This window comes from Rhinolophus sinicus, chromosome 5 (genome assembly GCF_057876585.1).
Source record: "Rhinolophus sinicus isolate RSI-liver-muscle chromosome 5, RSI-T2T, whole genome shotgun sequence".
NCBI lineage: Eukaryota > Metazoa > Chordata > Mammalia > Chiroptera > Rhinolophidae > Rhinolophus > Rhinolophus sinicus.
The window spans coordinates 73,885,887-73,911,858 of NC_142505.1; the positions used below are offsets into that span (position 1 = coordinate 73,885,887).

A 25,972-nucleotide genomic window follows, 5' to 3' on the forward strand; every position below is an offset into this window, starting at 1 on the left:
GAAAGAATTACTGTATGTTTCTGTTTAGATATATTCACCTCAAATTAACGTGTGATTTCTATTTTCTTTCATGAAAGCTCATGAGATCAGTCTGTGTGGGGATCATTTTCAAAAGTGATTAAGTGGGTTTGTCTCTGTGTCACACAGTTCAAGGCACATGATCAAGTCAATCTAAATAAGACACACCCCCTTCTTTATTTTTAGAGCTATAAACACAAAAGATATAGCGGCTGAACAAAAGTCATAGCATGATGAACAAGCAACAGAAAGGCTTTTGCATCCAGAAATGATAAGAGCAACAACTTGGATTTAGTTCATTTAAGTAGATAGCCTTGTATGAGTTATACTGGAAATTGACACTGCAACTTTTGAATCATCGTAAGTTCCAGCTGTTCTAATTACTCATGTACACGGATGACACAAAGCAGGCTTTGTGTGCTGTTGTGCCTGGGGGAAAGGTTTCTAGAAAATTCTTAATTTTAATAGGTTTATAAAGCATAAATACATGGTTTCATATTTGGCAAGCATTTCTCATAAAGTTTTAATTGTTTTTTTGTTAGGCATACCTGTTACATAATAATTGACCCATTTGGATCAAGCACTTGTGTGCCAGAAGTGCCAAGCTGTCATTAGTTGGATGATTTACTGAGCTTACCTATTTTCAGTTGCTTTTTAAGAGGCTAGAATTTAAAAATTTATTTTAAAATTCACAATCCGTGAAAGAAAATATTAATTTATGATATGTCTAATTGTAGCTCTTTCCTTCTTACTTCAGGCTGATGTATTAACATATTAGATGTATGATTCAAATTTGAATAACATGGAAGCATTTGCCTTTGTACAATGGAATTGTCAAGTTTACTTGTATTCAACTTGGTCTTCGCACTATGTCCCTTCATCATTGTAATGCCTTAGGTATATTAGTTTATATGTATTTATTACATGATATTTTTTTGAAACAGGGACCTTCATACTTTCGGATGATTTTGTCCTATTTTTTTATTAGAAGACAACATAAAGGTGTGGAGGGCACATGAGGTTGAGGGTCAGCAACCCCGGGTTCAAGGCATACATTAGTCTCACTCCAGCAAGGTACTCTTACTCAGTTCCCTCAAACTTTTGACCTTTAGCTTCATTATTTGCAACATAAACATGACCAGTCACCTGACAAGGATGTAGAGCTAAATGACACAACTCTTTTCTCAAGAGGCGACCAATGTATTATTTTAGGCAAACTGTAAATGAATAACTATACTGTAATGTGATAAGAAGTGTGAGAGACTCAGTACACAAGATCCCAAGCTTCTGCTACTGGGGGGATGAGCCTCAAAGATAAAGTAAAACTCATCCATAGCACAGACAGAAAAGCGGACAGCACATGCAGTTCCAGATAACTGACTTTGGGGCCAGATGCCTGTGTTCACATTATTGTGCTACCACTTACTAGCTGTGTGACTTTGGAGAACTTGCTTTCTTTCTCAAAAGCTCCATTTACACTACACCAAAGGGGGATAGTGATACCCGAAGCTCAGAGCTGTTGTCAGAATTAAGTGAGATTATGTGTGCAAATGAAAAACGTATGTGAAATTTTTAGTACATGTTGTTAGGAAAGAGCATTTCAGGCAGAAGGAACCATGCATGTAGAAGTATAAAGGCAGGAGAAAGCATCGACCAGGGGAGCAGAAGCCAAATGTCTGCAATATGGTCATGAGCTAACCCTGGGGAGGTAGTCATCGACTAGATAATGAAGGGACTTGTGTGCCCTGGGAAGTGCTTTATCTGGAAGGCAAAATGTGGTCTTTGAAGATTTTAAGCAGGCAAGTGACATTATTGATATATATTCCTTAGCAGTTTGGTATAAACTTATGTGTATGTGTAGGACTCAGAACACTACTGAAATCATTTCCATACGCCGTCCGTGACGGTTGTGGAGATTATTGTCGTTATGTGGAGGATATGACGGACATCATACACTGAGCACTGGTGAACATGCATATTAAAATCTCTTCTCTAACTGCAAGTGTGCGGTATCAATTATGTTGTTTTTATACATGCATATGGGTAGAAAATGGTCTCAAGATTTATGAGATGAAGAATGAGCTCAGCATAGTTGATGTAGAGAATTAAGACTTCAAAGGAAACGACTTAATAAAAAGATTACTTCAATATGATTTTCACACACAGTGGCTAACTTGTATGATGGCATCTACCGTGAAGTTCAGATTCTTAAGAAACCTAGAATGTTCCAAGTAGCCTATTTAAATATAACATGCAAATATGGGCGCCACACACTGACAGTTCGGGGCCAACAAAGCTGTCACTATATGGGGCAAGAAAGGAAACAAACTTCTCTCTCTTACATGGTCTGTTTACCACTCTTGGTACAGTTCAGAAGCCCCTCATTTTATAATTTTGTATCCCCTGGTTTCATTTTAGCTCTCCTTCAATTTTTCTTACCTCTGTCTCTTCCACAGCGTGTCTTCTTCCACATGTACCCTCCCTAAATATAGGCATTTCCTAGAACTTCCTCCTTTTTACTTTTTATTGCACATGCTTTCCCAGGGTGATAGAATCCAAATTGATGGGTTCAGCTTCACTTACACATTGATTAGTTCCAAACTCTGTCTCCATTTAAACCTCTCTTCTGACTGTCAAGTATGTAGTAACTTCTACTCAGATGTCTCTCAGATGCTTCTGACTTAATAAATCTAAAGCTGAACCCATCATCTTGCCTCCCAAACTCCGTGCCCATATCTCCCAATATCTACCCAGTCCCTCAAAAATCAGAGCTAAACAACCCCCCACCCCATGCATTAACCAAAACAAACAACAGCAACAAGAAAGAGTAATTCTAACTACTTCCCTTTTTATTCCCCTAAGTTTGATCAATTTTGCTTATGATGATGTCTACTTTCTAATATTTTGCCAATCATCTTATCCTCTCTTTTCCTAGCACTGCATCGTTTTCACTCATATCGGTCTATCTATCTATCTATCTATCTATCTATCTATCTATCTATCTATCTGTCATCTAATTTTTCCCATAATCAGTTCATGAGGTGTTTACCCTGCCAAGATGAGTCTTTTCACATGCTTGTAGGAACATCCCCTCCTAAATATTGCAAGTTTATGTAACTGTAGGTAGGACTGAGATTACAATTCGAAAAACTAAAAAATTCATTCTTCACTGCCATAGATCTTAGATACTAATGAAACCACTTTCTTATGTTGTCCTTCATCAAGGTCGTTGATATTAACTTCTGGTACGGCATATAAGTCCCTAAAATTTACTTTTAACTATAGTGGTTCTGTTGCAGAAGGTTATTGTTTTTTCTTATATTATCTTGTTTCATGATATAAAGCTTAGTTTCACAAGTAAGGAGTCTTTGTATTTAATTTCATAACACTTTGGTTAACTTAATTAACTGCCTCTATTGATATTTGGGTAAAACTTTATTTGTTAAATAGATTTTTAATCTGTGTCGCTGTGAGAAAAAGTGAGAAACTGTAAATTATGGAGATATCTGAAACCAATGAAGTTTTCAGTAATGGTGGTGAGATCCAGTTCATGTTAGCGCTCAGAGCTAACTGAGTTGGCTGTAGAAATCAGTAACAGAAGGGTTCAAGAATTTAAGAGACAAATTAATTCTGGCACATGAAAAGGTGTTCGAGGGCAAGACAGGTGGAATAGGGAATAGAATGGAATAGAATAGAATAGAATAGAATAGAATAGAATAGAATAGAATAGAATAGAATAGAATAAAATAGAATAGGCAATCCAAAGCCAAAACACCTGGAACAAGACTCAAGAAAAGGAATTTATCAGGAACCAAGATGATGGACTAGAATGTGAGAATACTTATCTCCAAATTGAAAACAAAGTTAGAGACATCCAAGGAAATAAGAATAATGAAATACACATGTTTACTTCCAGGGACTCCACAAAAATTATAGGAAGGAAATACAAGTCCAACAAGTTTGGGAAGGGCATTGATAGCAGTTTAGTGATATCAACAGAATTTTGTTAAATGGCAAGGAGAGGAACAGGTGATACCTGATTTAACAATGGATTGTGGAGATGGTTGCATAACTGTAGAAATTTATTAAAACTAATTGAATTGTACACTTAAATGGCTACATGTTATGGCATGTAAATTATACCTCAATACAGCTGTTAAAGTCATAAATTCATTATTGAAGAACCACATGCATACAGGAAGTTACATAAATGATGTATAACTGCTGGATTTTTCCCAAATGAACATAACCATGCAAACACCACTCAGATCAGAAATAGAAAATTTCAGTACCACAGATGCCCTCCTCGTGCCCACTCATAGGTACAAGTTTCTTTTGCCCTAAGATTTCCTATCCTGACGTTTAACATCATGTCTTCCTAGTTTTTGATGTTTCTATAAATGGAATCCTACCCTGCCTAGTCTGTTGTAACTGGCTTCTTGTTGTGCCAACCTTCTGGTTGGTTATGAGGTTCATCCGTATTTTCACACATTACAGTAGTTGATTTATTTTCATTGCTATATAGCATTTCATTGTATGAATAGCCCCAAATGTCTTTATCCTTTATACTAGTGATGGTTATTTGAGCTGTGTTCAAATATAGTACTGCTCTGAATAATTTGTATATGTGATTTGCATGCATTTCTGGTGAGCATATATTTTAGACCTTGGATCACTGGGAATACAAACGTTCCACTTCAGTGCATACTGCCATCAGGTTTTCAGTGTTGTCCTAATTTAAACCCCCAGCATGTATGTGTATGGTACTTGCGGCTGTCCCCACATTCTTGTCAACACTTGATATAATCATCTCTTTATTTTAGCCATTCTCGAGATTTTAATTAATTTAATTTATTGTGGTTTTAATTTGTATTTCCCTGAAGACCAATGAGACTGAGAACCTTCTCATATGCTTCTCATTAGCTGTTTGGATATCTTTCTTGTGAGAAATGGTTGTTCAAGTCCTTTGCCAATTTTTCAATTGGGTTATCTGTCATTGATTTAGAGTAGCTTTTATTTCTTTATTATGGGAAAGCATTGTAAATATCTTCTCCCAGTTGGTGGCATGCTTTTCATTATGATAGTGGCATGTTTTAATAAACAGAAATTTTACATTTTTATGTAGTTAAATTTATAAATATGTTTATTTGTGGTTACTACTTTTATTTGGCCCTGTTTGAGGAATCTTTATTACCCTAAGGTCATAACTTGTATATGATCCTGATGGAAGACAGAACCAAATCCTTTGTAACCCATGCATAATGTTTGAGTAATTAGGGGCACCTGCCTGAAATTAGGCTGTGTGGGGACGTCATTTCAGGCACTTTTTGCAAGTAGGCCTTTATTTTGTCACTTGTTTCAAAATAAAAATAGTGTTATCTTTTATTTATTGGGTTATTTTATTTATATGAATCTCTATGCTAGAATTTTACTAATGGGACTTATTATAAGCCCTCAACAACTCTAAAAAGTCGGTGTTAGTATTTTTCATTTTACAAATGGGGAAACTAGGGCTGACTTAGTGATGTTAGTTTCCCACATGGCAGAGCTAGTAAATGTAGAAGTCCATTGGGTCTGATTCCAAAGTCATACTCCAAAGCCAAATGTCGTTTTCGGTTCCAGGTGTGAAGGGAACTTAACTTGGTTTTGCTCGGCATAGTATCATCATTACATGTTGGTATTCAATAAACATTTTTATAACTATTAAACAATTTTTTTTGTTCACCTTGCCAAGATGGAGGCACATTTAAAAATTCATTTCTCTGTTACAGATAAAGGAAGACCTAGATCTAAAAAAATAACAGAAAGTGGAAGAGGGAAACGCTATTCATACAAATTACCTCAAGAATACAACATAGAGACTGTAGTGGTTGCAGACCCAGCAATGGTTTCCTATCATGGAGCAGATGCAGCCAGGAGATTCATTCTAACCATCTTAAATATGGTAGGCAAACTTTAAAGTGCGCTTGGAATTTTTTCAAGAAAACTCTAAGGAAGAAATGTGTGAGTATAATGAAGTTCTTTAAAAATTAACTCATTGCTATTCCTTTCTTTTATTGACATCAGTAAAAAAATTCTTTAGGTTTACCAAATTGATCCATCTCAAAAGAGATATCAGAATAATAATTCACATCGTCTAGTTAAAAGAAAACCAACAAACCCTTATTGTTCATTTTGATGTGGCAAAACTTTATTCTTTCCTCTCTTTTTTGGTGCCCTTCTTTTCATTCTCATTTATAAAGGGTCATTTGTTGACATTAGCAGAAATGTTGTAATATTTGTTTATCTGCACGGCCCCACCTACAGTACTATGGATTATGAGGTGGAAGAAAAATGGAGTTTGGTAATCCATTGAGCTCTTATATAGGTATGTGAATGGATATCAGTAATACTAGTTGATGAGTAAGAGCTAATAGCTAAAATTTTAACCAGTAGAATCACATGTAGCTAACTTCAGCTGACAATTTCTGGACTGGACAAATCTAATTTGTACCTACCATCTTATGGATACTTACTACCCAATGAATCCTTTAACGTAATTGCATACCGTGTTGGGGAAACCGTCTTCGAGGCGGAATCAGAAGGTTGTAGTGAAGAGTGGTTCTTAGAGGACAATAAATATAAATAGAAGCAAAAGGCAAATGTCCATTTATAATTCAAGTTACCATATATAAGGGAGGGTAAGCACCACTGATTCAAGGATAAATATGTTATGTTTTTGTAAAATCGCCTCCTTTTTTTAAACTATTTTTTTTTGCTATCATTTGGCTTGTGTTTCCAGTGAACAGGTTTTCTCACGCTTCAGTCATTTCTGTGTATGTTCAGCTACCTCCTGCACACACTCCACCAGCTTTCTGTATAGGGTAGACTAACAACCGACCGATGTCAGTCTCTTCTAAATAGTGCTATCTCAGAAAGCGTGGGTTTTCTGTGCCACTTTTATATTTTCTATTACAAATTAAATCAATGCTAAATTTTATAGAAACTCAGGGTACCACACAAAATACTCACCTTGCTTTCCAGCATTCCTGCACACACTCCGTTTTGAGAAAACCTGTTGTAATGATGATCTGAAACCATTAAGCAACAATGGCCCATGAGCTTGTCTTCAATGGGCACCATTGGAGGGGGGAGCTTTGAAAACCCCGTTTCTGTTTGACCGCTAGCCTGGGAGAGAAACAAAGACTCTAAGGAATGAATTGGGAGGTGACATAAAGCAGGCTGGTTTTTCAGGACTGTTTCTCAGAAGGAAAGAGGACACTTGCATTTTGTGAATTAAGAATCAAGACAAATTCTTGGGTTTAGTTACTAAAATCCTTCTCTTCAGTACTGTGAAAAGCACCCCACTGAAATAAATGCTTAGACTATCCAGGCTGCAGTAAGTATCTCAGAATGGTAGGTCTAAATTTCTTGGTGTCTAAAATGCATTAATTACATTGTTATTGCTTTTTAAGCTAATTTTTAAATAAGTGAAAAGATTTAAAATCTATACGATTTCTCAACTGAATTGAGACTTCTCCCATGTCTGGGCTTTAAGGAAAATTAAGATGTTTCTGTTTTATTTTAGGATTTTTATTTTTATTTGTTTTTAGGTTTTTAACCTTTTCCAACACAAGAGTCTTGGTGTGCAGGTCAATCTTCGTGTGATAAAGCTTGTTCTGCTCCATGAAACTCCAGTAAGAAAGTCTTGAGTTTTTCGTTCAATTATGTGGGTGAGAAGTTATGTTCAGGTTCTTTTAAGTGAAGGGAATGTTACAGATGTTCTTTTTTATTGACTTAAAATCCATAAATGTCCACAAAGTCACTTAGCGTATACATAAACTGGTCTTTAGTTTTGGTTAATGCCTCCATTTTATTCCAAAAATGGAATGTTCTGAGTTTCCAAGGATCCTGGCCACAAACCTTAACTTTCTAAAAGTAATTTTAAGAAGTCATATTTAGTGACAGTTTTATTTTCTTTTGTAAACATGATGTGTTTCTAAAGCCTTTTCTTATCTGTAATTCATTTGAAGTGAAGAATATTCTGTGACATCATTCTAGCATGCTGCTTAAATGGCACTTTGTAAAACCTTTGTTCTTAAATTATAGAAATAATGAGTTAAGTCTAAAAGTTCCACATTCTTGATATTCCATTGTACCTCTCTCCTTTTCCTGAGTAACATTAAACAAACTTTGTAATTATTGTACCTTCACAAAATTTTCAGGTTTTTAGCTCAGACTAAATTAATCCTGAATATCTTTCAGGTTCTAATTAATGTCATGGCCAGCATTTGCTTTAGTAATTCAGGAAGTTCCCTCAGGTTTTAGTGTTTTTGTATATCTGAGAATAATTGACCTTGAAATGAAATCTCTTCTTTTGTAGGCAGATCTATATATTGGGCACCATGGAGAGAAAATGCTAGAAAGTTTTTGTAAGTGGCAACATGAGGAATTTGGCAAAAAGAATGATATACATTTAGAAATGTCGACAAGCTGGGGTGAGGACATGACTTCCGTGGATGCAGCTATACTTATAACAAGGTAAATTTTCCAAAGCCAATTAAATGGCCATGCTGTTAATCCTATTAATCCCTTCTTACAGTGCTTTTATTCCAGAAGTCCAGATTTTGTGTTCCAAAAAACTTTTGGCATAATGATGTTAGTCATTTGCCTCAATTCATAATAACTGATTTTTGAACTGCCATTTATTGGATGGCACATGGACAAAACATTTGATTAATTATTGTTTAAAAGAATAATTTACCCTCAATTTTTAATGTGAAGATATAGCCATTGATGATGGTAAGTGAAAACTATGGTGAATTTTGGTGGAACTTCAAAATTATGAACCCACAGTGTTATCTTTTTCAGTCATCACCATATAAAGTAACCCAGTTCAGGACCTGACAAACTTTCTGGTTCCATCTGAGAAAAATGTTTCAAGTGAATGAAGTTTGAGCTGCATTATGAATGTCTGTATTATCACAAGCATTTGTAATAAAGTGTTATGTATATATATATATATATATAAGAAAATGAGACAATGAGCAACAATATACTGCATGTGAGCACTCTTTTAGTAATTATTGATAAATGTATCTTGTAGAGCTAGTAAAAATGAATGATAATTAATTGTTCACTAGCAACTTAATTTTAGTACCAATGGTGTTGACATTTCACATCCCATAACACAGTAACATTTAAACGTGATTTTGTTGCTGAATTACATAAAAGCTATCCTAATTATAAATAATTCATAAAGGTGAAAAAAATCTCTATGTAAGAACACAGTTGGGCTTACACAGTCAGGTGTACCTGGTAATAAACAACTTTTTGTAATAAACAACCGTAAAACTGGAAAATACTTATTTGGCTACTAGTTTCAGTCATTGGAGAATGAGCAATGCAAGACTGCAACTCTGAAAGAAGGAAGAATGATTAATGGAGCCCCACAGTCAACCAGTGTTTTTCCTGGGGACAATGTTTGGTCAGCAAGTGGAATCTCGGTGGAGTACGGTGGTCCTGCTGAGGGCATCAGAGGTGAGGGCTCGATGCAGGGAAAGGTGCCAGAAGCCCATGTGCAGATCATCTGGGAGAACTTGGAAAGGCTAGTCTGAATACACACAGATGTAAACTGCCCAGAATTAACAGGTGCTGTTGCGGAGTTTAGATGTTAAAAAGATACTAGGAAGTGAGCAGATTCAGGCCATAGGAGTGGAGCAACCTTGTGAATACCTGATTATTACTCCTGACTTTTAGCTGCGAAAACAGACAGGATGTGCCTTCATACTAGGGATCATGATCCAGGGAAATGCCTGCCCTTGATCTTCCCTAACAAGTCCTGAAACCTTGTCCCCATAGGATCTTTGGGAGGGACAGCGTTTGGAGGCTGAGTCCCACCAGTTTACAAAGCTGTGGGAATAATCTTGAGCTTCTGATAGATCCTCCCAACCAAAGAATAAACTCAAACTGAGCGATCAGCCAGTAACTGAGCTGCCTCCCTAAACAAGAGTTAGTACTCTTCAGAGGAAGGTAACAGAATCCTGGATCTCCATAATGTATTATCCACAATGTCTAAACCATAATAAAAATTGGCCAAGCAGAGAAACATGGAATTGTGAAGCAGCATCAAGGAAAAGTGGTAAATAGAAACCAACCCTGAGGTAGCTTTGACGTTAGATTTCCCAGTTAATGTGGTTGTGATTGGAATCCCTGAGGAAGAGAATGAGAATGGGTAAGACCAATTATTTGAAGATGTAATGGCAAAAATTTCAACAACTTATAGACCTAGATATAGCCTAGAAAAAGTGATAAAAACTAAAGATACAGAAAAGAAATTTTGAATTGGCTGGAGAAAGGAGATACATTACATAAACAGGGGAAACAGTGTTAAGATCAATGACTCACTACCCGTCAGGAAAAAAGTGAGTCCAAAAGACCATTGATTGTCTTTTCATTAAATGATATTTTCATTTTCATTAGATGATATCTCTTATGTATGGGGGAAAAAAGCCCTATCAACAACAATTCTTAATGAATTCTTAAGCGTACTTTATTAATCTATGAAAGGGTATTTATATGCACATAATCTATAGCCAATATCACACTTAATAACTTTATAAAAAATGTTAGTGTTTTGTAAGATTATAGGCAAAATAAAGGTGTAAGTCCATTTCAAGTTTTTTAGCAAGTAACTAAGATTTAATTCCTTTATCTCATAATTTTCTCAATTCTCTGCTAAATTTTCACAGATTTATTTAAAATATGTTTAATTCTTTTAAAATTATATTAGGATTGTTAAAATATATTTTGAAAACATGTATCTTTTCTATAGTAGAGGTCCTTAATATTTCAGAGTGACAGGATAGATTTGGAAAGATCATGTAATTAAATGTACAGGCCATTGTCAGTCACTTAATTTTGGGGGTCCTCTAAGAAATTGACTTATACTAAAATTTATCTGGTGTATAAATAAGCACTTTTTTGTTTGAATAAGTTTAGCAAATGTTAAAGTTTACTTAACCAAACATTTTTTAAAGAATTTCTTCTGTAAAAATAATAGAGTAGCAAATATTGCTTTTAATGAAAATGATTAGGATTACTAGGGAATGTATAGACCTTATTTTTTTATTTTTAATATGAAGTTATATTTTGTAATAATTTTGCATGACAAGATTCTTAAATCTATTATAGTACTAAATATATTTCTGAAAAAAGTTTATAATGCTTCAGGTATTTCTGAAAAAAGTTTATAATTCATAAAGGTGAAAAAAATTGTATGAATAATACAATTCATAGTATTATTTACGATCACATAAATTATTGCATGTGGTTAATTTGTACTTCTAACCTGTATTGACCACCACTCTGGTATAGAGAAATTAGATTTCCAGCTGCTTTATATATTATTAGATTTCCAGTTTTTATATATTTATTTCTCGATTGATAAAATCTGTCTTCCTTCTCCTCATAGTAGTAAGTAGTAGGTTATTACTTCTGAGACTAAAGAGGATGATAATCATAATTTAACTACTAATTTTTATTTTTCTTATATTAAAAACGTAATCCATTTATTATAAAAATTTGAGAAAGGCAAGAATAAAGATAAAATATTAGCTTGTGATTCTACTACCTCGAAATAATTACAGGTAACTATTTTAAATATATTTCTACAGTTTTATATCTTATGTATTTGTGTAACTAAATACATATATTGATAATACTGGGGTCATACTCTACATGCAAGTTTTGTCTTGCTCCACCAGTATTTCCACATTAATTCTGTTCCTTAACTCCAATGCCATTTTTCTCATTAAAACTGAAAAAAAAATCTCCTGCATCCAATATTTTCTCTTCTGTGATAAAGCTTTAAAAGCAATGCTTTTAACTATTGATCATTAGTTCTCTTGTTGCTAATCTTCAATAGCAGTGTAAAAGGTATTCTCTTTAAAAAAAGTTGTGTGCTGTATTTCATATAAAGAAAATATAAGGAATAATAAAATTAACAACTGTGTGTTCACCCTTCTATGTAGAAAACAGAATATTATCCATGAAGTTGAAGTTCCCATTTTATATACTGTTTTATAATACATATTTTCCCTTAAAAATCTATTTTAAATACGTCCTTAGGAAATAGTTCTTTAGGAAACACTGTAGCATAATTCTCTCCCTGCCCGCCCCAAATAATGCATGAACATGTTCTCATGGTACACGTTGCCCAAAGGTAACCCGTGTTGAGTTGATATGTATTGTAGAGGACATCATGTCATGTGATACACTGTTTGCTCTATTTGTTTTTTGTGTTTTCCACTTTACACTATGTCTTGCAAGTCTTTTCATGTCATTCATTGTGGAAAGCAGGATAATGTGCCCCAAAGATGTCCACACCTGAATCCCTAGAACCTGGGAATATGTTCCCTTACATGGTAAAAGGGACTTACAGATATGATTAAGGATGTTGAGATGGGGACATTATCCCAGATTATCTGGATGGGACCAGTATAACCAAAGGAATCCTAAAAGATGGAAAAGGGAGTGGAAGGTCAGAGACACAGACAGTGGATGATGCTAATGATGCTGGTTTGGAAGATGGAGGAAGGGGCCACTAGCCAAAGAATGCAGGCAGTCTGGAAGCGGGAGGGGGCAAGAAAACATTCTACCTTTGAGCTTTTTGGGAGAATGCAGCCCTGATGGTCCTGATTTTAGCCCAGCAAGACCTATAGCATTTGGCTTCAGATCTCTAGAACTGTAAGATAATACATTTCTCTTGCTTTAAGTCATTAAGTTTTGTGGTAATTTGTTACAGCAGCAATACACTTATTGGTCTATATCATTTGGAGGGAGGAGCCAACATATTACTTTATTGCATATAAGTATCCTTATTCATATAACTACTTGATATTTGTTTAACTTTATGATTTTTCACATTTAGAGAAAAGCCTATCAACATCTTTATCTATATATGGTTATAAACATGCTAGTATTTATTTAGTGTCGCTAGTAGTACTTGCTCTTGTGTTTAGAAATGTCTTCTTCCTTATTGTCAAATGCTCATAAAATGCAATTAAACTGCATGTTTAGTTGTAGGCTATATTAGTTATAATATATTAAAAGAATGAACTAAAGGTGATACTCTCTGGGATTTGTGAGACTATTCTAGATAATATTCTCCAGCAAAACATACAATAACCGGTATTTTATAGTCTCAAGCTGCTGGATTAGGTCAATTGATAAAATAATTATTCATCCTCAGAGTTTCAAAACTTGAACTACTACCACAGAACTAAATATGTACTTTGTATGCTCAAATTATACTTTTCAAAGATAAGATAAACTAAGGCATTGTTATTTTGAATGTATCTTTTAGTTATGGATAGAAAACCAAAGCTTCACTGTCTGGACAGCACTTCTGCTCAAAACCAGTGGAAAAGCCTTTCTTTGAGGGTAAAATTTACTACAGTTTTGCTAAACCACTTCATGTTTATTGGAAAAAAAAAATCTTTGTACACCTCCTCAATCCTTTAGCAGAAATGTTGACTTCAATTTTTTTCAGCCTCGTATGTAGGACTTAACACATTGCTTCTGTATTTTTGGAAAGCAATGGAAATAAAAATCTGTGGTTGAAAATAGAAAAAAAAAATCTGTCAAAGGCTATACACAAATAAATTTGATAGATTCTGACAAGTAATCCTCCCTTTACTCACCTGCGGAGCTAAGGTTTGTGGGGACGGTCGCTGTTTCTCCATATCATTGTTTTCATTGCAGTGAAAATCAGCCCACTAAAGGAAATGTTTTATTGTTAAGTGGCTTAGCACTGTTTGATCAGGAAAGTCTAAATGAGTGGTTTGAGTAATTAAAGAAGTATAACGGTTTTGTGTTAGTGTAAACATAAATAAAGGTGATCAGATCTTCAGCTTTGCAAGGAAGTTGTGAAAAATAAAATAAAGATTTTAATCTCCATGGATTCCATGTTCTTATCCGTATTTGACAAGCTAAACTCATAGTCAGCCTAGTTTCTAATGAACGTTCATCTTACAACATACAACATTGAATGTTGTATGTTAAGTGAGCACATTAGAAGGAGGAAATTTTAGCTCGACTAATTTTGGTTTCAACTAAAATGAATAACGTTTGTATAAATCCAAACCTATCTGCAGTAATATATTTGTTAAATTGTTCGGTGTGATACAATGAAGCAAATAGTTTCGAGCTGACCTAGTGCTTGTGGGCTCATAGTAACAAAAAACACAACACATATTATCCCAACCATCAACTCTATGATTACTCAGTGTAATTTTCACGTTTCTCTTTGAAATTGTGGAGAACACTCTTTGAAATTGTGAAAACACTCTTTAATTTAGAATTTCATTTTGTTAGTGATAGTTTCGCCTTTCCTATTTACTGAAATGCTTTTGGTTTATGTACAGTACTTCTGAAAATTAGTTTCAAAGTAATGCCTTTGGCAAGTAAGATAGAAAATTTAATAAAATATAGAAATGTCAGGAATATATTAATTTAATACAAATCATAGAATAATATTTGAGTGAGTCATTTATAGGTATATCCCAGGGCACTATAAAACTCTACAATGAGACTTATTCTCAGATGCATCTTCATTCTTGGAAATTAAAGGCTACATTTCATTTTTTTCAATATAAATCAGAACTTAAGCAGAATTTATTGGCCTTCCCCATTGCCAAAGTCTAACAGTATCATTTCCATAAACTCACATAATGAAACTCTGTGATGTGGACTTCAGGCGCACTGAGCCAACATGAGCCAAAAATGAGAGAATTTGAATCCACATGATCACAGGTCTAGGCAAACAAACCCTCCAGCCCCCTAATAAATCTCTGATTATTATGAAATTAAGAATATATTATTTTGGTCTTCTGGAAAGAAGTTGAAGATTTAGAATTATAGTCTGATCTGAGGTTTTGAAATGCTGCTGACAATTTATTCTTCAGTTGCACTGAGAGGTTCTTCCAATGCTTTTGGATAAAAGATCTCGTGTTTTTTGAAATAATGTGCTTTATTCATTTGTTTGCTAAGTGAACAGAAATTGGCTGTGTGAAGGACTCTAAGTGCCCTTGACAATAAGCAGTGCATTTGTCATAGTTTTACCATGTTGTTTAGTTACAGATGAAGTCCCTTGTTTCACATTATGTAAATCAAATAGTCATGTTGCAGCCTTATGCACTATGATATGATGTATTTTACGTTTAGAAAAGGCACATAAAATCCCTTTCCCCTTACATCTGAATATACTTTACACTCAGTGATTCTTGGCCCTAAGGTGAAGATTTGATTTTATGTGGTTCTTTAATTTTTTGCATTACCATATTATTCAGTATCATCTGTTTTGGGTGTTTCTTTCTCCATTGCTGACAAAGGCGATTGCAAAATAGAACTACCCATTATTTAATACAATTCCCCAGGCTTCTTCCTGGGGTCCTTATCACTTTGCAGAGATGATGGTGTTCATTCTCTTCTTTGCCACAGAGGAGAAGCCTATTTTATTTACCTTTGTATTCTTCCCCTTACGCAGTGCTTGGTGTATAAGAGACACTTAATGAATCCTACCTCATCCAATTGGATAGGTAGGTTGTATGTGACACAACAGTAGAGGGAGCCCTTTACATCATTGTATATGTAAATGTACCCCTAGAATTAAGCAGTATACAACCTGTACAACTAGGCATGGCGTTCCGTCATGTATTTGATGTCTGTTATCTTGTGAGGCAGAGAAAGGCTAAATGTGTCTGGCCATTTACTTGTTAAAAAAATGTCAGCAAACCTTTTCCATTCTTCTTTACCTCTAATTACGTGTATAGTCAGATTATGATTATGTTACATATTCATAGCGGGGTACATGTCTTTCGGATTTTTTTTTTTTTTTTTTTGATAGCTGAAGAAGATTCTGTGTAGTACCAAGAATCAAAGGAAGAATTGAAGAACCAGGCATCAAGAAAAACAATGAAGGGATAGGGTGTCGAAAAGCAAAAAAGAGAGACAGTGAAGAAGGAAACTCTAGAAATCTTAATCACTGGGTTTGGATGATCCAGGGACATTTACATTCTCTTCCTATATCATCCAATTAAGATCCTCTGAAAAGTGGAGTTGAGTCGATGGCGGGTGGGGGGAGGCAAATTCTGGGATTAGAAGCTGTTGGCCAGAATATATGATGTTATTTGAAGGTGGTTTCCCAGTGGAAAGATACGAGGGGTTGGTGATAGTTAGGATTTGCCTTAGTGGCTGTCAAAGAATCCCTCAGCCTTTTAAAAAACCCTTGATTACAACCATGGGAGCAAGTATTCCAATTAAGAGCAGTCTTATTTTGTCCATATTTATAAGGGTTTCAGTTTTGTATCTTGAATATTGAAGGGGATGTCGTCCCCTAGTTTAACTTAGGAGTTTAGGGTAGGGGAGCTTGAGTGGTTACCTTTTATGGGATACAATTCCAGTGTGTCTTCCTTCACTTATCTAGACTTGTCTTTCTAATTTTAACATGAACTTTCAGAAAGATGATTTTTTTTTACAGCAAAAGACATAAATATTAAGATGCCCCCCAAAATGCTGATGGACAATCTGATTATGTAGTTCATTAAAGTTTCTAAAACATTTCCTTTTTAAAAGAAACTGAAGGAAGAAATTGGATTTCAAGAATTTGATGTGCTTGAATTTTTCAGGAGAAGACTGAAGACAATTTTTAACTTGAGCCATTTCAAATGAATGTGGTCAGCAGACTAATGTCCATGTTCTGATCTGCAGAATCCGTGGCTCTGTTATCTTCTGTGGCAAAGGGACTTTGCAGATGTGACCATGTTAAGGTTTCGAGAGGGGGCGGCCTAACGTAATCCCAGGGTAGAGGGAAAGCGGGAAGCAAGACTGTCAGAAAAGGAGATGTGATGATGGAAGCAGAGGTCAAAGCTATGCAGTTGCCGACTTTGATGGAAAGGTACCATGAGTAAAGAAATCCGGGCAGCCTCGAGAAACTGGAAAAGGCAAGGAAATGGATTCCCACCTAGAGCTTCCAGTAGGAACACAATACTGATGAGGCCTTCATTTTATCCCAGGGAACTCCATTTCAGACTTCTGACTTTGAGACTGTAAGATAATGAATTCGTATTAAGACACTAATGGTGTGGAATTTCTTATAGCAACCATAGGAAACTTAACACAGTGTGCTTTAAAATGTAAAAGTAACCATAAATTGAACATGGTCTCGTGTTACTTTTCAAAACAGTACCAGAAAAAAGAGAAAGGAAAATAAAACTAGGTGGGAAGAATGAGAAAAATAAAGAAGAAAAAAATGGATAATTAACTTGGTAAATAGAATCACAGATAATAGAAAAATCCAAATACGTGTATATCCATAATAAAATATTAAATTCACTTACAGATATTATATAATGAGGTTTTACTGTTTAACCATGTGATATGTGTAAGAAACTTAGAAAAATGAAAGTTGAAAGTAAAACAGGAAAAAAGATATGCCAAGCAAATATTAATGTATTACTAATAATATTTGTTAATATCAGACACAATTGACTAACAAAGGAAACATTAAAAGGGATAAGTGGGGTGTTTACACAATAATAAAAACAATAATTCAAAATAAATTATAAAAATTTAGAGATAACTAATCTTCAACATAAAGCAAAAATTAGCAGAATTATAAGGAAACATCATCATATTATAACCATATAGAATTTTAACAACTCTTCCTCAGTAACAGATGTAAAAACAAGTTACAAAATACTCATTCTATTGAGCAATTGTATATCAGAGCTTGTTATAGTTAGGTCTAATGGATGTGTGTGGAGCTGCTCCAAACAATTAGAGAATATACATTTAAACATGCATGGAACATTTACTGGACTATGCATCGATATTAAATCACAAACGCTGCTGATGCGCCAAGCAAAACATAATTGAAAATTAACCATTGTAATTATCAGTGTCGGTGTCATTGGTGAACTTGACAGGAGTGGAGCACTTAATTTTTAAAGTTAGTTTTCATTTAGAAATGATATTCAGATGGCTATAACAGAGAGAATTTAAAAAAAAAAAAGAATTTTCTTTTTCATTTCTCCCTCACACACACAAAAAGACTAATTGTGGCATTGTATGTAACAGTAAATTTCTATAAAACCTAAATGCTCATCAGTAGGAAATTGCTTAAATTATGGTATAGGACTAGCAGGAGCAGCAGCAACAAACAATGAAAACGTCAGCTAACTTTTGAGAGCTTACAATGTGCCTGGCTTTGTTTTAAATGTCTTGTATGTGCTAACACATTCAACCACATACGAAACCTATATTTTAAATGTTTTATATGTGTGAAATCATGTACCCTGTACAATACATCTCTGTGCTAGACAGGTGTCATTATTCTATTTTGTAGGTGAGATGACTGAGGTCCAAGAAGGTTAAGTTGCCTAAGGTTACCTCGCTAGGAAAATGTAGATAAAAAGTTTTGCTTTCATACAGTTTGCCTCTAAAGTTCGTAATTTGTCAGGGAATGCTTTCCCCAAGATATAGTAGTCAAATAGGAAATTATAGAATATTATTCATGATTAGATCCCACCTAGGTAAAAATACTAATTTCTGCATGCCCTAATGAAAGTGATTATTGTCAGTCTTTTAAAATTTTTGCCAGTCTTCTGATAGAAAATGTTGTTTTAGATTATATTCCTTACATTTAAATCTTCAATCTGGAACTTATTTGTGTGTCATGTGAAGTAGGGATCTTACAATATTTTTCAAACAGAAAGACATGTCCCAACACCACATTACTATTTTTTTGGTAATAAAAAATGAAATCCTATAAAATTCAAAACAAGATGGAGTTTTATTTTTGAAATACTGCCTATGAAATAGGACAACATGCAGGATTATATCAGGGGAAAATGTATCAAAATTTTAAATATTCTCACATTTTCTTAGAACTAAAAATTAGTCTGATTTTCAGTTTTGTTAAATTCTTGGAGATAAAGGTTGTGGTTCAGTTATTCATATAACTATTAAAAATGAGTCACATAATCTTTATTGTTTGTGGAAAAAGTTTATTTGTACTTTAGTTTTCTATTTTTCTTTCTAGGAAAGATTTCTGTGTACACAAAGATGAACCATGTGATACTGTTGGTAAGTGTATATAAAATTTTTACACTTTTGAGGAGTTCTGGGGATCTTGCACACATCATCTGTTTAAATATAGGAAATTATGTAGAGTGCTGCTTTTAATGGAATGTTTCTAGAATATCAGAGATATATATTTTCAACCTATATGTTTTATCATTTGCCAATACTTCAGTTATTAATGAAATGACTTAAAGACATGTACACACTATATATTGGAGAAAATTTTAAACAATGCTTTAAGACTATCATGAGTTCCTTTTTGTTATTCTCCCAGAGATATACACATGGGTTCAATAAAATTCTATTATTATTGGTAAACCAAGGAAAAATGTATTAATGACAGTATGATTGACCTATTTTAAGCTAACAGATTTGTTTTTAAGTTGTATGTGCTTGAAGTTCTTTGCAGTCAAAGAAAGCCCATCTAATTTGCATAACTAATGATGATTTTCTGTACATAAAGTAGCACATTTTCTATATTTTGTCCTGGATATCTAAAATCCCTAAGGCATAACCGCATAGCCAACAGAACCCACGAAACCACAGTTCTTAATTGCAAAAGAATGACCAATATATGCTAATAAAAATGCACCTATATAAATTTACCTATCCAAATATACTGGGGGTACCAAAAAAATGTACACATTTTAAGAGATGTTATCTATGTATTACTTTTTGAAGTTGAATTGAATTACCGTAGCAATGTGTAGTATGACATTCACTCAAAAGATGACGTTAATCAAATGGATGCCAGCGTCATTCATTGTGTTACAATTTTAATAGTTTTTTCCTTTCTTAAAATGTGCATACATTGTTTGGCACCCTCTGTATATATATAGCTGTATAGTTTATATAGTTTATATCTATATACAGTTATATATATAGTTTTAAATCGTATAACTGTATATTATAAGGTACTATTGGTAAGGCATATTTAAGAGTCAGAATCTGGTTTTTGACATATGTGAGGTTCATTTGTTCTTTGTAAGATGAACAATAAAAAGGGGTAAAAACAGAATAAAGGGTTATAGGTTTTTTAAAAAATTTCTAACAGGTTCCATTAATTTAAGTTCTCATCAGCCTCCTCAGACGACTCAAATCTGAGGTACATAAGTGGAAAATAGAATAAAGCTGATGATGTTTGGTTGAGAAGAGATTTTAAACATAAAAAGAGTTGGACCCCTAAGGAGAAACTGACTGGGTTTAGGGATGATCTTCGTAATGTTAATGCGCTTTCCTGCTGCCAGCAGTTTTCTTCTCCTCTTCTTGCTTCAATCTCCAGAAATTAAATCTTGCTGTAGTTTTAATCTAACCAGGGAAGCTTGTGATTACCAATAAAGCTTGTCTCGAAATAATGACCTTTTCCTCCACTTAAACATCTCTGTTGCCCCCAAAGCCTCTTTAAATAGACAGATCAATTCGCCTCATTGGAGCATCTCAGAGAAATCCACCAGTAGGAAGTGTCTTCCTTAATTATGCCTCTTTCTAACATGGACTCACCACTAAGGAAGCAAGTACTGTCGTGAGGCGAATCAGTGTCTTTTTGATGATGACTGTTTCACATCTTGCTAAATCTGCTTGTTGAAAATAGCATTATATTTGTGATATATATATTATCTGTGAAACTTATTTTCTGATTTAAAGCACATTTGAATAATGAAGGATCTTGGTGTGTTTGGATGATCAGAGTATGTCTGGTTTGGCAGGGAAGTCGTGTAGTCAGTCCCCAGCTCTATTAGTCCTGCCCATTACGAGCTTATTAGAGTGCAGGATGTGGAAAATGCAAAGCCCTGCCTGAGAGCTCTCTGGATTTCTGAGTGCCTAGATTCTCAGGGTCACTGTTGGTATCACTAAACCCTAGTTTTCCCCTCTGTATCTTATGGCAGTTCTTTTTCTCAGCCCAAATATGAGACACGCATCTTTCTCCCATTTAGTCTTGAGCAGAATAAAAATCTGAAATATTTCTTCAGGAGGGAGAAAATGAAAACCTGTAACAACCAAATCAGAAGAGTAGTCTCTTCATCCCAATCCCCGCCCCCACAAAAAGTCTCGTTACGCTAACCATTCTTATGCCTAGAGATGTATACACTGATAGGATTTATAAAGACATCTGTGAGAAAAATGCATGGCAGTTGCTACCCCACTTTCTGTCCTTCTACGTGGTGTAGCCGCAATGCCATGTAGGAAAGGACACTCCTCTAGCAATGGGGCTTGATTAGTCTAGGCCTGTTCAGGGGATCATTTCTAGACCTCAGGTCTCAGCCAGTCAGCAAATGGCACTGCATGTTTGGGACATGTGACCTGTCACCTGTTTGCCTCGTTAAGCTGAAAAAAGGAACATATTTTATGGTGGAAGCTTGTTCGTATGTGTCCCCACTGGATGTAAACAAGGAAGGATGCAACTCTGATTGCTATAATCACAAAGGAAACCAACCTTCAGATGAATCTGAACTCAAACACAGCAGAATGGAGAGATGAAAGGTGCCTTTCTCTTTATGACTTTGTTGAATCACTGGTCCTCCAACCTTGGGCCCAGTCTAACATCTGGGCTTCTGAATGAGAGAGCCAATAAATATCCTTATTACTTAAGCCAATTTAAGGTGTTTATTTCTGTAACTTGCAGCCTAAGGCATAGATCTTCCCTGCCACTCATATATGCATTTATAAGAAAAAAAGAGTATGGGGCAATGTTAATAGTTTCCACTATTATTAAGAGGGTGCTGGTATTCTGCTCTGTGACTCGTTCCAAAATTAAATAAGCATGTATAGCTTAATGGTCATTTTAACAGCTCTCAATCTCTAGTATAACAAACCAAAAGAGATTAAGGGCTTATATCAATAAAATGTTTATGGACACACATTTTTTTAATCTCCTCATGTAATACTATGGGTTGTATTTTTGTTAGATGCTTTTCTTAAGTCAGTGTGTACCTTCTTTCCTCTTTTATCTGTTACTGAAGTGAAGTCAGCCCATTTCGTTTTGGATACTATAATGAAAATACTGAAAGAGGAAGGAAAACGGAAAGAAGTAAATTTAGCATTTATTAGTTTGGATAATATGGGCCTGAATAGTAAGTTTAACATGATAATTTTCCACACTTTCCTGGGTATAGTGAGAGAAGAAGGACAGCAGTTAAAAACTTTGAATATAAATTATTAACTTGAATTATAAATGGAGAGGAATGCCTGTATTTTATTTATTTTTATACTGCTTTTTTTGAGAAGAGAATTTTTCATTGGATAAATTTGACAAATAACATTGTGTAAATTTAAGGTGCACAGTGTGTTACTTTGATACATTTATACATCCTTATTAGTACAATATTATTATCTATATTCAATATACTGTACATTAGATCTCCATGGCTTATTTAGTGCTCATTATAAGTTTGTACCCTTAAATCATCAATCTTATCCCCTTGTACCCCCATCCTCTAGTAACTACCATTTTATTCTTGCTCTCCTTTTTTTAACATGTTTGATTTTTTTTTTTTTTTTTTTTGGATTCTACATATAAGTGGTATCATATAGTACTTGTCTTTCTCTGTCTGACTTGTATTACTTAGCATAATGTGCTCAAGGTCCATCTATGTTGTTGCAAATGGCAGGATATCCTTCTTTCTCATGGCTAAATAATGTTCCATTGTGTATATATATTACATCTTGAAATTTTATTTTTTATTTTTCAATTATAGTTGGCATACAATATTATATTAGTTTCAGGTGTACAACATAGTGATTAGACATTTACATACCTTACAAAGTGATTAGTCTAGTACCCATCTGGCACCAGATGTAGTTATTACAATATTATTGTCTATATTCCCTATAAGAATGCCTATATTTTAAAAGCAATGGTAAGATTTATGTGTTGTAATTTGAGCCACACTTTCGTGGACATTATCTCATTTAATTCCTTGAAATTCTGAACACTCCAATTTTATTATCATTACTTTTATAGATCAAGAAAACTCTGAAATAGAACGGAACATGTATTGTCAAGTCACACATCTAGATTTAAAACGGAGCTCTGCTGTTACCTATGTGAATATGGGAACATTATTTAACACCTTGGAAGTTTAGATTCCTCACATTTAAAATAGAGGCTATAGTATCAAGTTCAAAGAATGTTGTGAAACTCTGACACTTGCAAGGCAGCTAGTTTTTAATTGACACTCAGTATGCACTAGTTTTTAATCACATCCTGTTATTTCCTGCAGAGAGGTTACAAATTTGCCAACCATCACTGTTAGTAAATGGTGGTGCTGGCCTCTGCCTCAGGTCTTCTGACTGCAATTAATGAGACTCAGCTTTCCTTTATAACACGATGCATTTGTATAATATAGGACAATATAATTAGAATACTCAGCTTTCCTTTATAACACGATGCATTTGTATAATATAGGACAATATAATTAGAATACTGAAGGTGAGAAAAATATCTTTGAATGAAGTTGCAGGATAAAATTATATAAATTAAAATGCAAACAAATGGCAAATATAAACTTGGAGATTCTTTTATTTGCCACCTTTTTACCTTTGAAACAATAAGATATTTTGCTCATTTCCTGATGTAAAAGATAAGTGAATTTTATTTATTTATTTATTTATTTATTTATTAATTATTAGTTTCAGGTGTACAAAGCAACATAATAGTTAGACATTTACACCCCTCATAAAGTGATAACCCCTCTCCCCCAAGCTACTACCCCTCTGACATCTTATATAACTGTTACAATACCATTGACTATCCTCCTTATGCTATATTCCATCTCCCACGACCATATATATATATATATATATTACTCACTGGTCATGCAGCTACAGTCTAAGAAGTGATCCCTCTGATAAGTCCAGTGCCCATCTTGGCACCTTACATAATCTTTACAACATTATTGATTATATTCCTCATACTGTATTTCATATCCCCATGACTATATTGTGTCTACCAGTTTGCTCTTTCTAATCCCTTCCACCTTCTCCCCCACCCCTTTCTCCATCGCATCTAGCCCAAGTTTGTTTTTTTCTATATCTCTGAGTCTATTTCTGTTTTGTTTGCTCATTTATTCTGTTCTTTAGATTCCACATATACGTGAGATCATATGGTATTTGACTTTCTCAGTCTGACTTATTTCATTTAGAATAATATTCTCAAGGTCCATCCATGTTGTTAGAAATGGTAAGATTTCATTCTTTTTTATAACCGAGTAATACTCCATTGTATAAATGTACCACAGTTTCTTTATCCAATCATCTATCTATGGGCAGTTTGGTTGTTTCCATATCTTGGCTATTGTGAATAGTGCTGCAATAAACATAGGGGTGCATATAGTTTTTTGAATTAGTGTTTTGGATTTCTTTGGATAGATACCCAGGGGTGGAATAGTTGGGTCATGAGGTAGTTCCATTTTTAATTTTTTGAGGTACTTCCATATTATTTTCCATAGTGGCTGCATCCATCTGCAATCCCACCAACAGTGCACGAGGGTTCCCTTTTCTCCACATCATTGCTAATACTTGTTGTTTGTTGATTTATTGATAATGGCCATTCTGACTTTCATCACTTTTATTCAACATAGTACTGGAACTTCTAGCCACAGCAGTCAGGTGAGAAAAAGAAATAAAAGGCATCCACATTGGAAAAGAGGAAGTAAAATTGTCATTATATGCAGATGAAAGATAAGTGCATTTTAAAAGAGCTGGGCTACAGCAATGTTATGGGATATTATAAATAAATGCTTCAATTGATAAGTTATATGAGGTGTGATCAAACAATACGGTGAATGTGTAAATTAAAATAATTTATTATAGTAAAGGACACATTGTCATTAATCCCCCTCAAAATACTCCCCCTCACTTTGAACACACTTATCCCATCGTTCTTGCCACTTTCTGAAGCAGTTCTGGAAGTCCTCTTTTGTGAGTGTCTTTAGTTGCACTATTGTGGCTGCCTTGATGTACTGAATCATTTTGACTTTGGGGAAGAGCGAGAAGTTGCATGGTGCCAGATCCAGTAAATAAGGTGGATGAAGACACACCATAATGTTTTTATTTGACAGAAATTGCCATATACCAGAAGTGATGTGTGACACGGAGCATTGTCATGATGGAGGATGATTTACAGCACACTTTAAGACACACCTTCTCTCAGCCATAGCTCACACCTGATGGACTACACTGAATAAGCTGAAACTTGTCACACTGTTACTAAGGTTGGATGCGCTGCATCCCATATTGAAGATCCCTCCCTTTCCTTTGGATGGCACTTGACAGCAGCATTCACTGTATTCTGTGAACACAACAGAAAGGCTCTGTGTCACACATCGCTTCTGGTATGGCAATTTCTGTCAAATCAAAACATCATGGTGTGTGCTCATCCACCTTATTCACTGGATCTGGCACCGTGCAACTTCTGGCTCTTCCCCAAAGTCAAAACAACCATGAAAGATAAATGTTTTGAATTGATTCAGGACATTGAGGCAGCCACAACAGTGCAACTAAAGACACTCACTAAAGAGGACTTCCATAACTGCTTCAGAAAGTGGCAAGAATGATAGGACAAGTGTGTTCAAAGCGAGGGGGAGTGTTTTGAGGGGCAATGTGTCTTTTACTATGTAATGACGAGTGGAGAAAAGAAAGAGGAGGACATGCTAGAGAGGGGCTAATTGATTTATTTAGCAATATCTAATCAATTTATTTAGTGATACGTAATAGCAAAAGACAAAGGCACTTAAAAGAATGTGCTAATGACAGAAAGTAAAGGTGGCTAAGACTAAACTATATACATTGATAACAATGTCACGTCAAAGAAGTGTACATGCATATAAGTTTA

The 25,972-nt window shown here is 34.6% G+C and overlaps 1 protein-coding gene across 3 annotated transcripts in view; it reads left to right on the top strand.

The window, feature by feature from the left end:
• ADAMTS19 (ADAM metallopeptidase with thrombospondin type 1 motif 19) overlaps positions 1-25,972 on the top strand; it is a 232,549-nt gene that overhangs the window by 50,813 nt on the left and 155,764 nt on the right. For all 3 annotated transcript variants that reach the window (XM_088798593.1, XM_088798594.1, XM_019756011.3), the window contains exons 4-7: positions 5,790-5,962; positions 7,611-7,694; positions 8,381-8,538; positions 19,100-19,143. In XM_088798593.1, the coding sequence (XP_088654719.1) occupies positions 5,790-5,962; positions 7,611-7,694; positions 8,381-8,538; positions 19,100-19,143 (459 nt within the window). The remainder of the gene's footprint in view (positions 1-5,789; positions 5,963-7,610; positions 7,695-8,380; positions 8,539-19,099; positions 19,144-25,972) is intronic.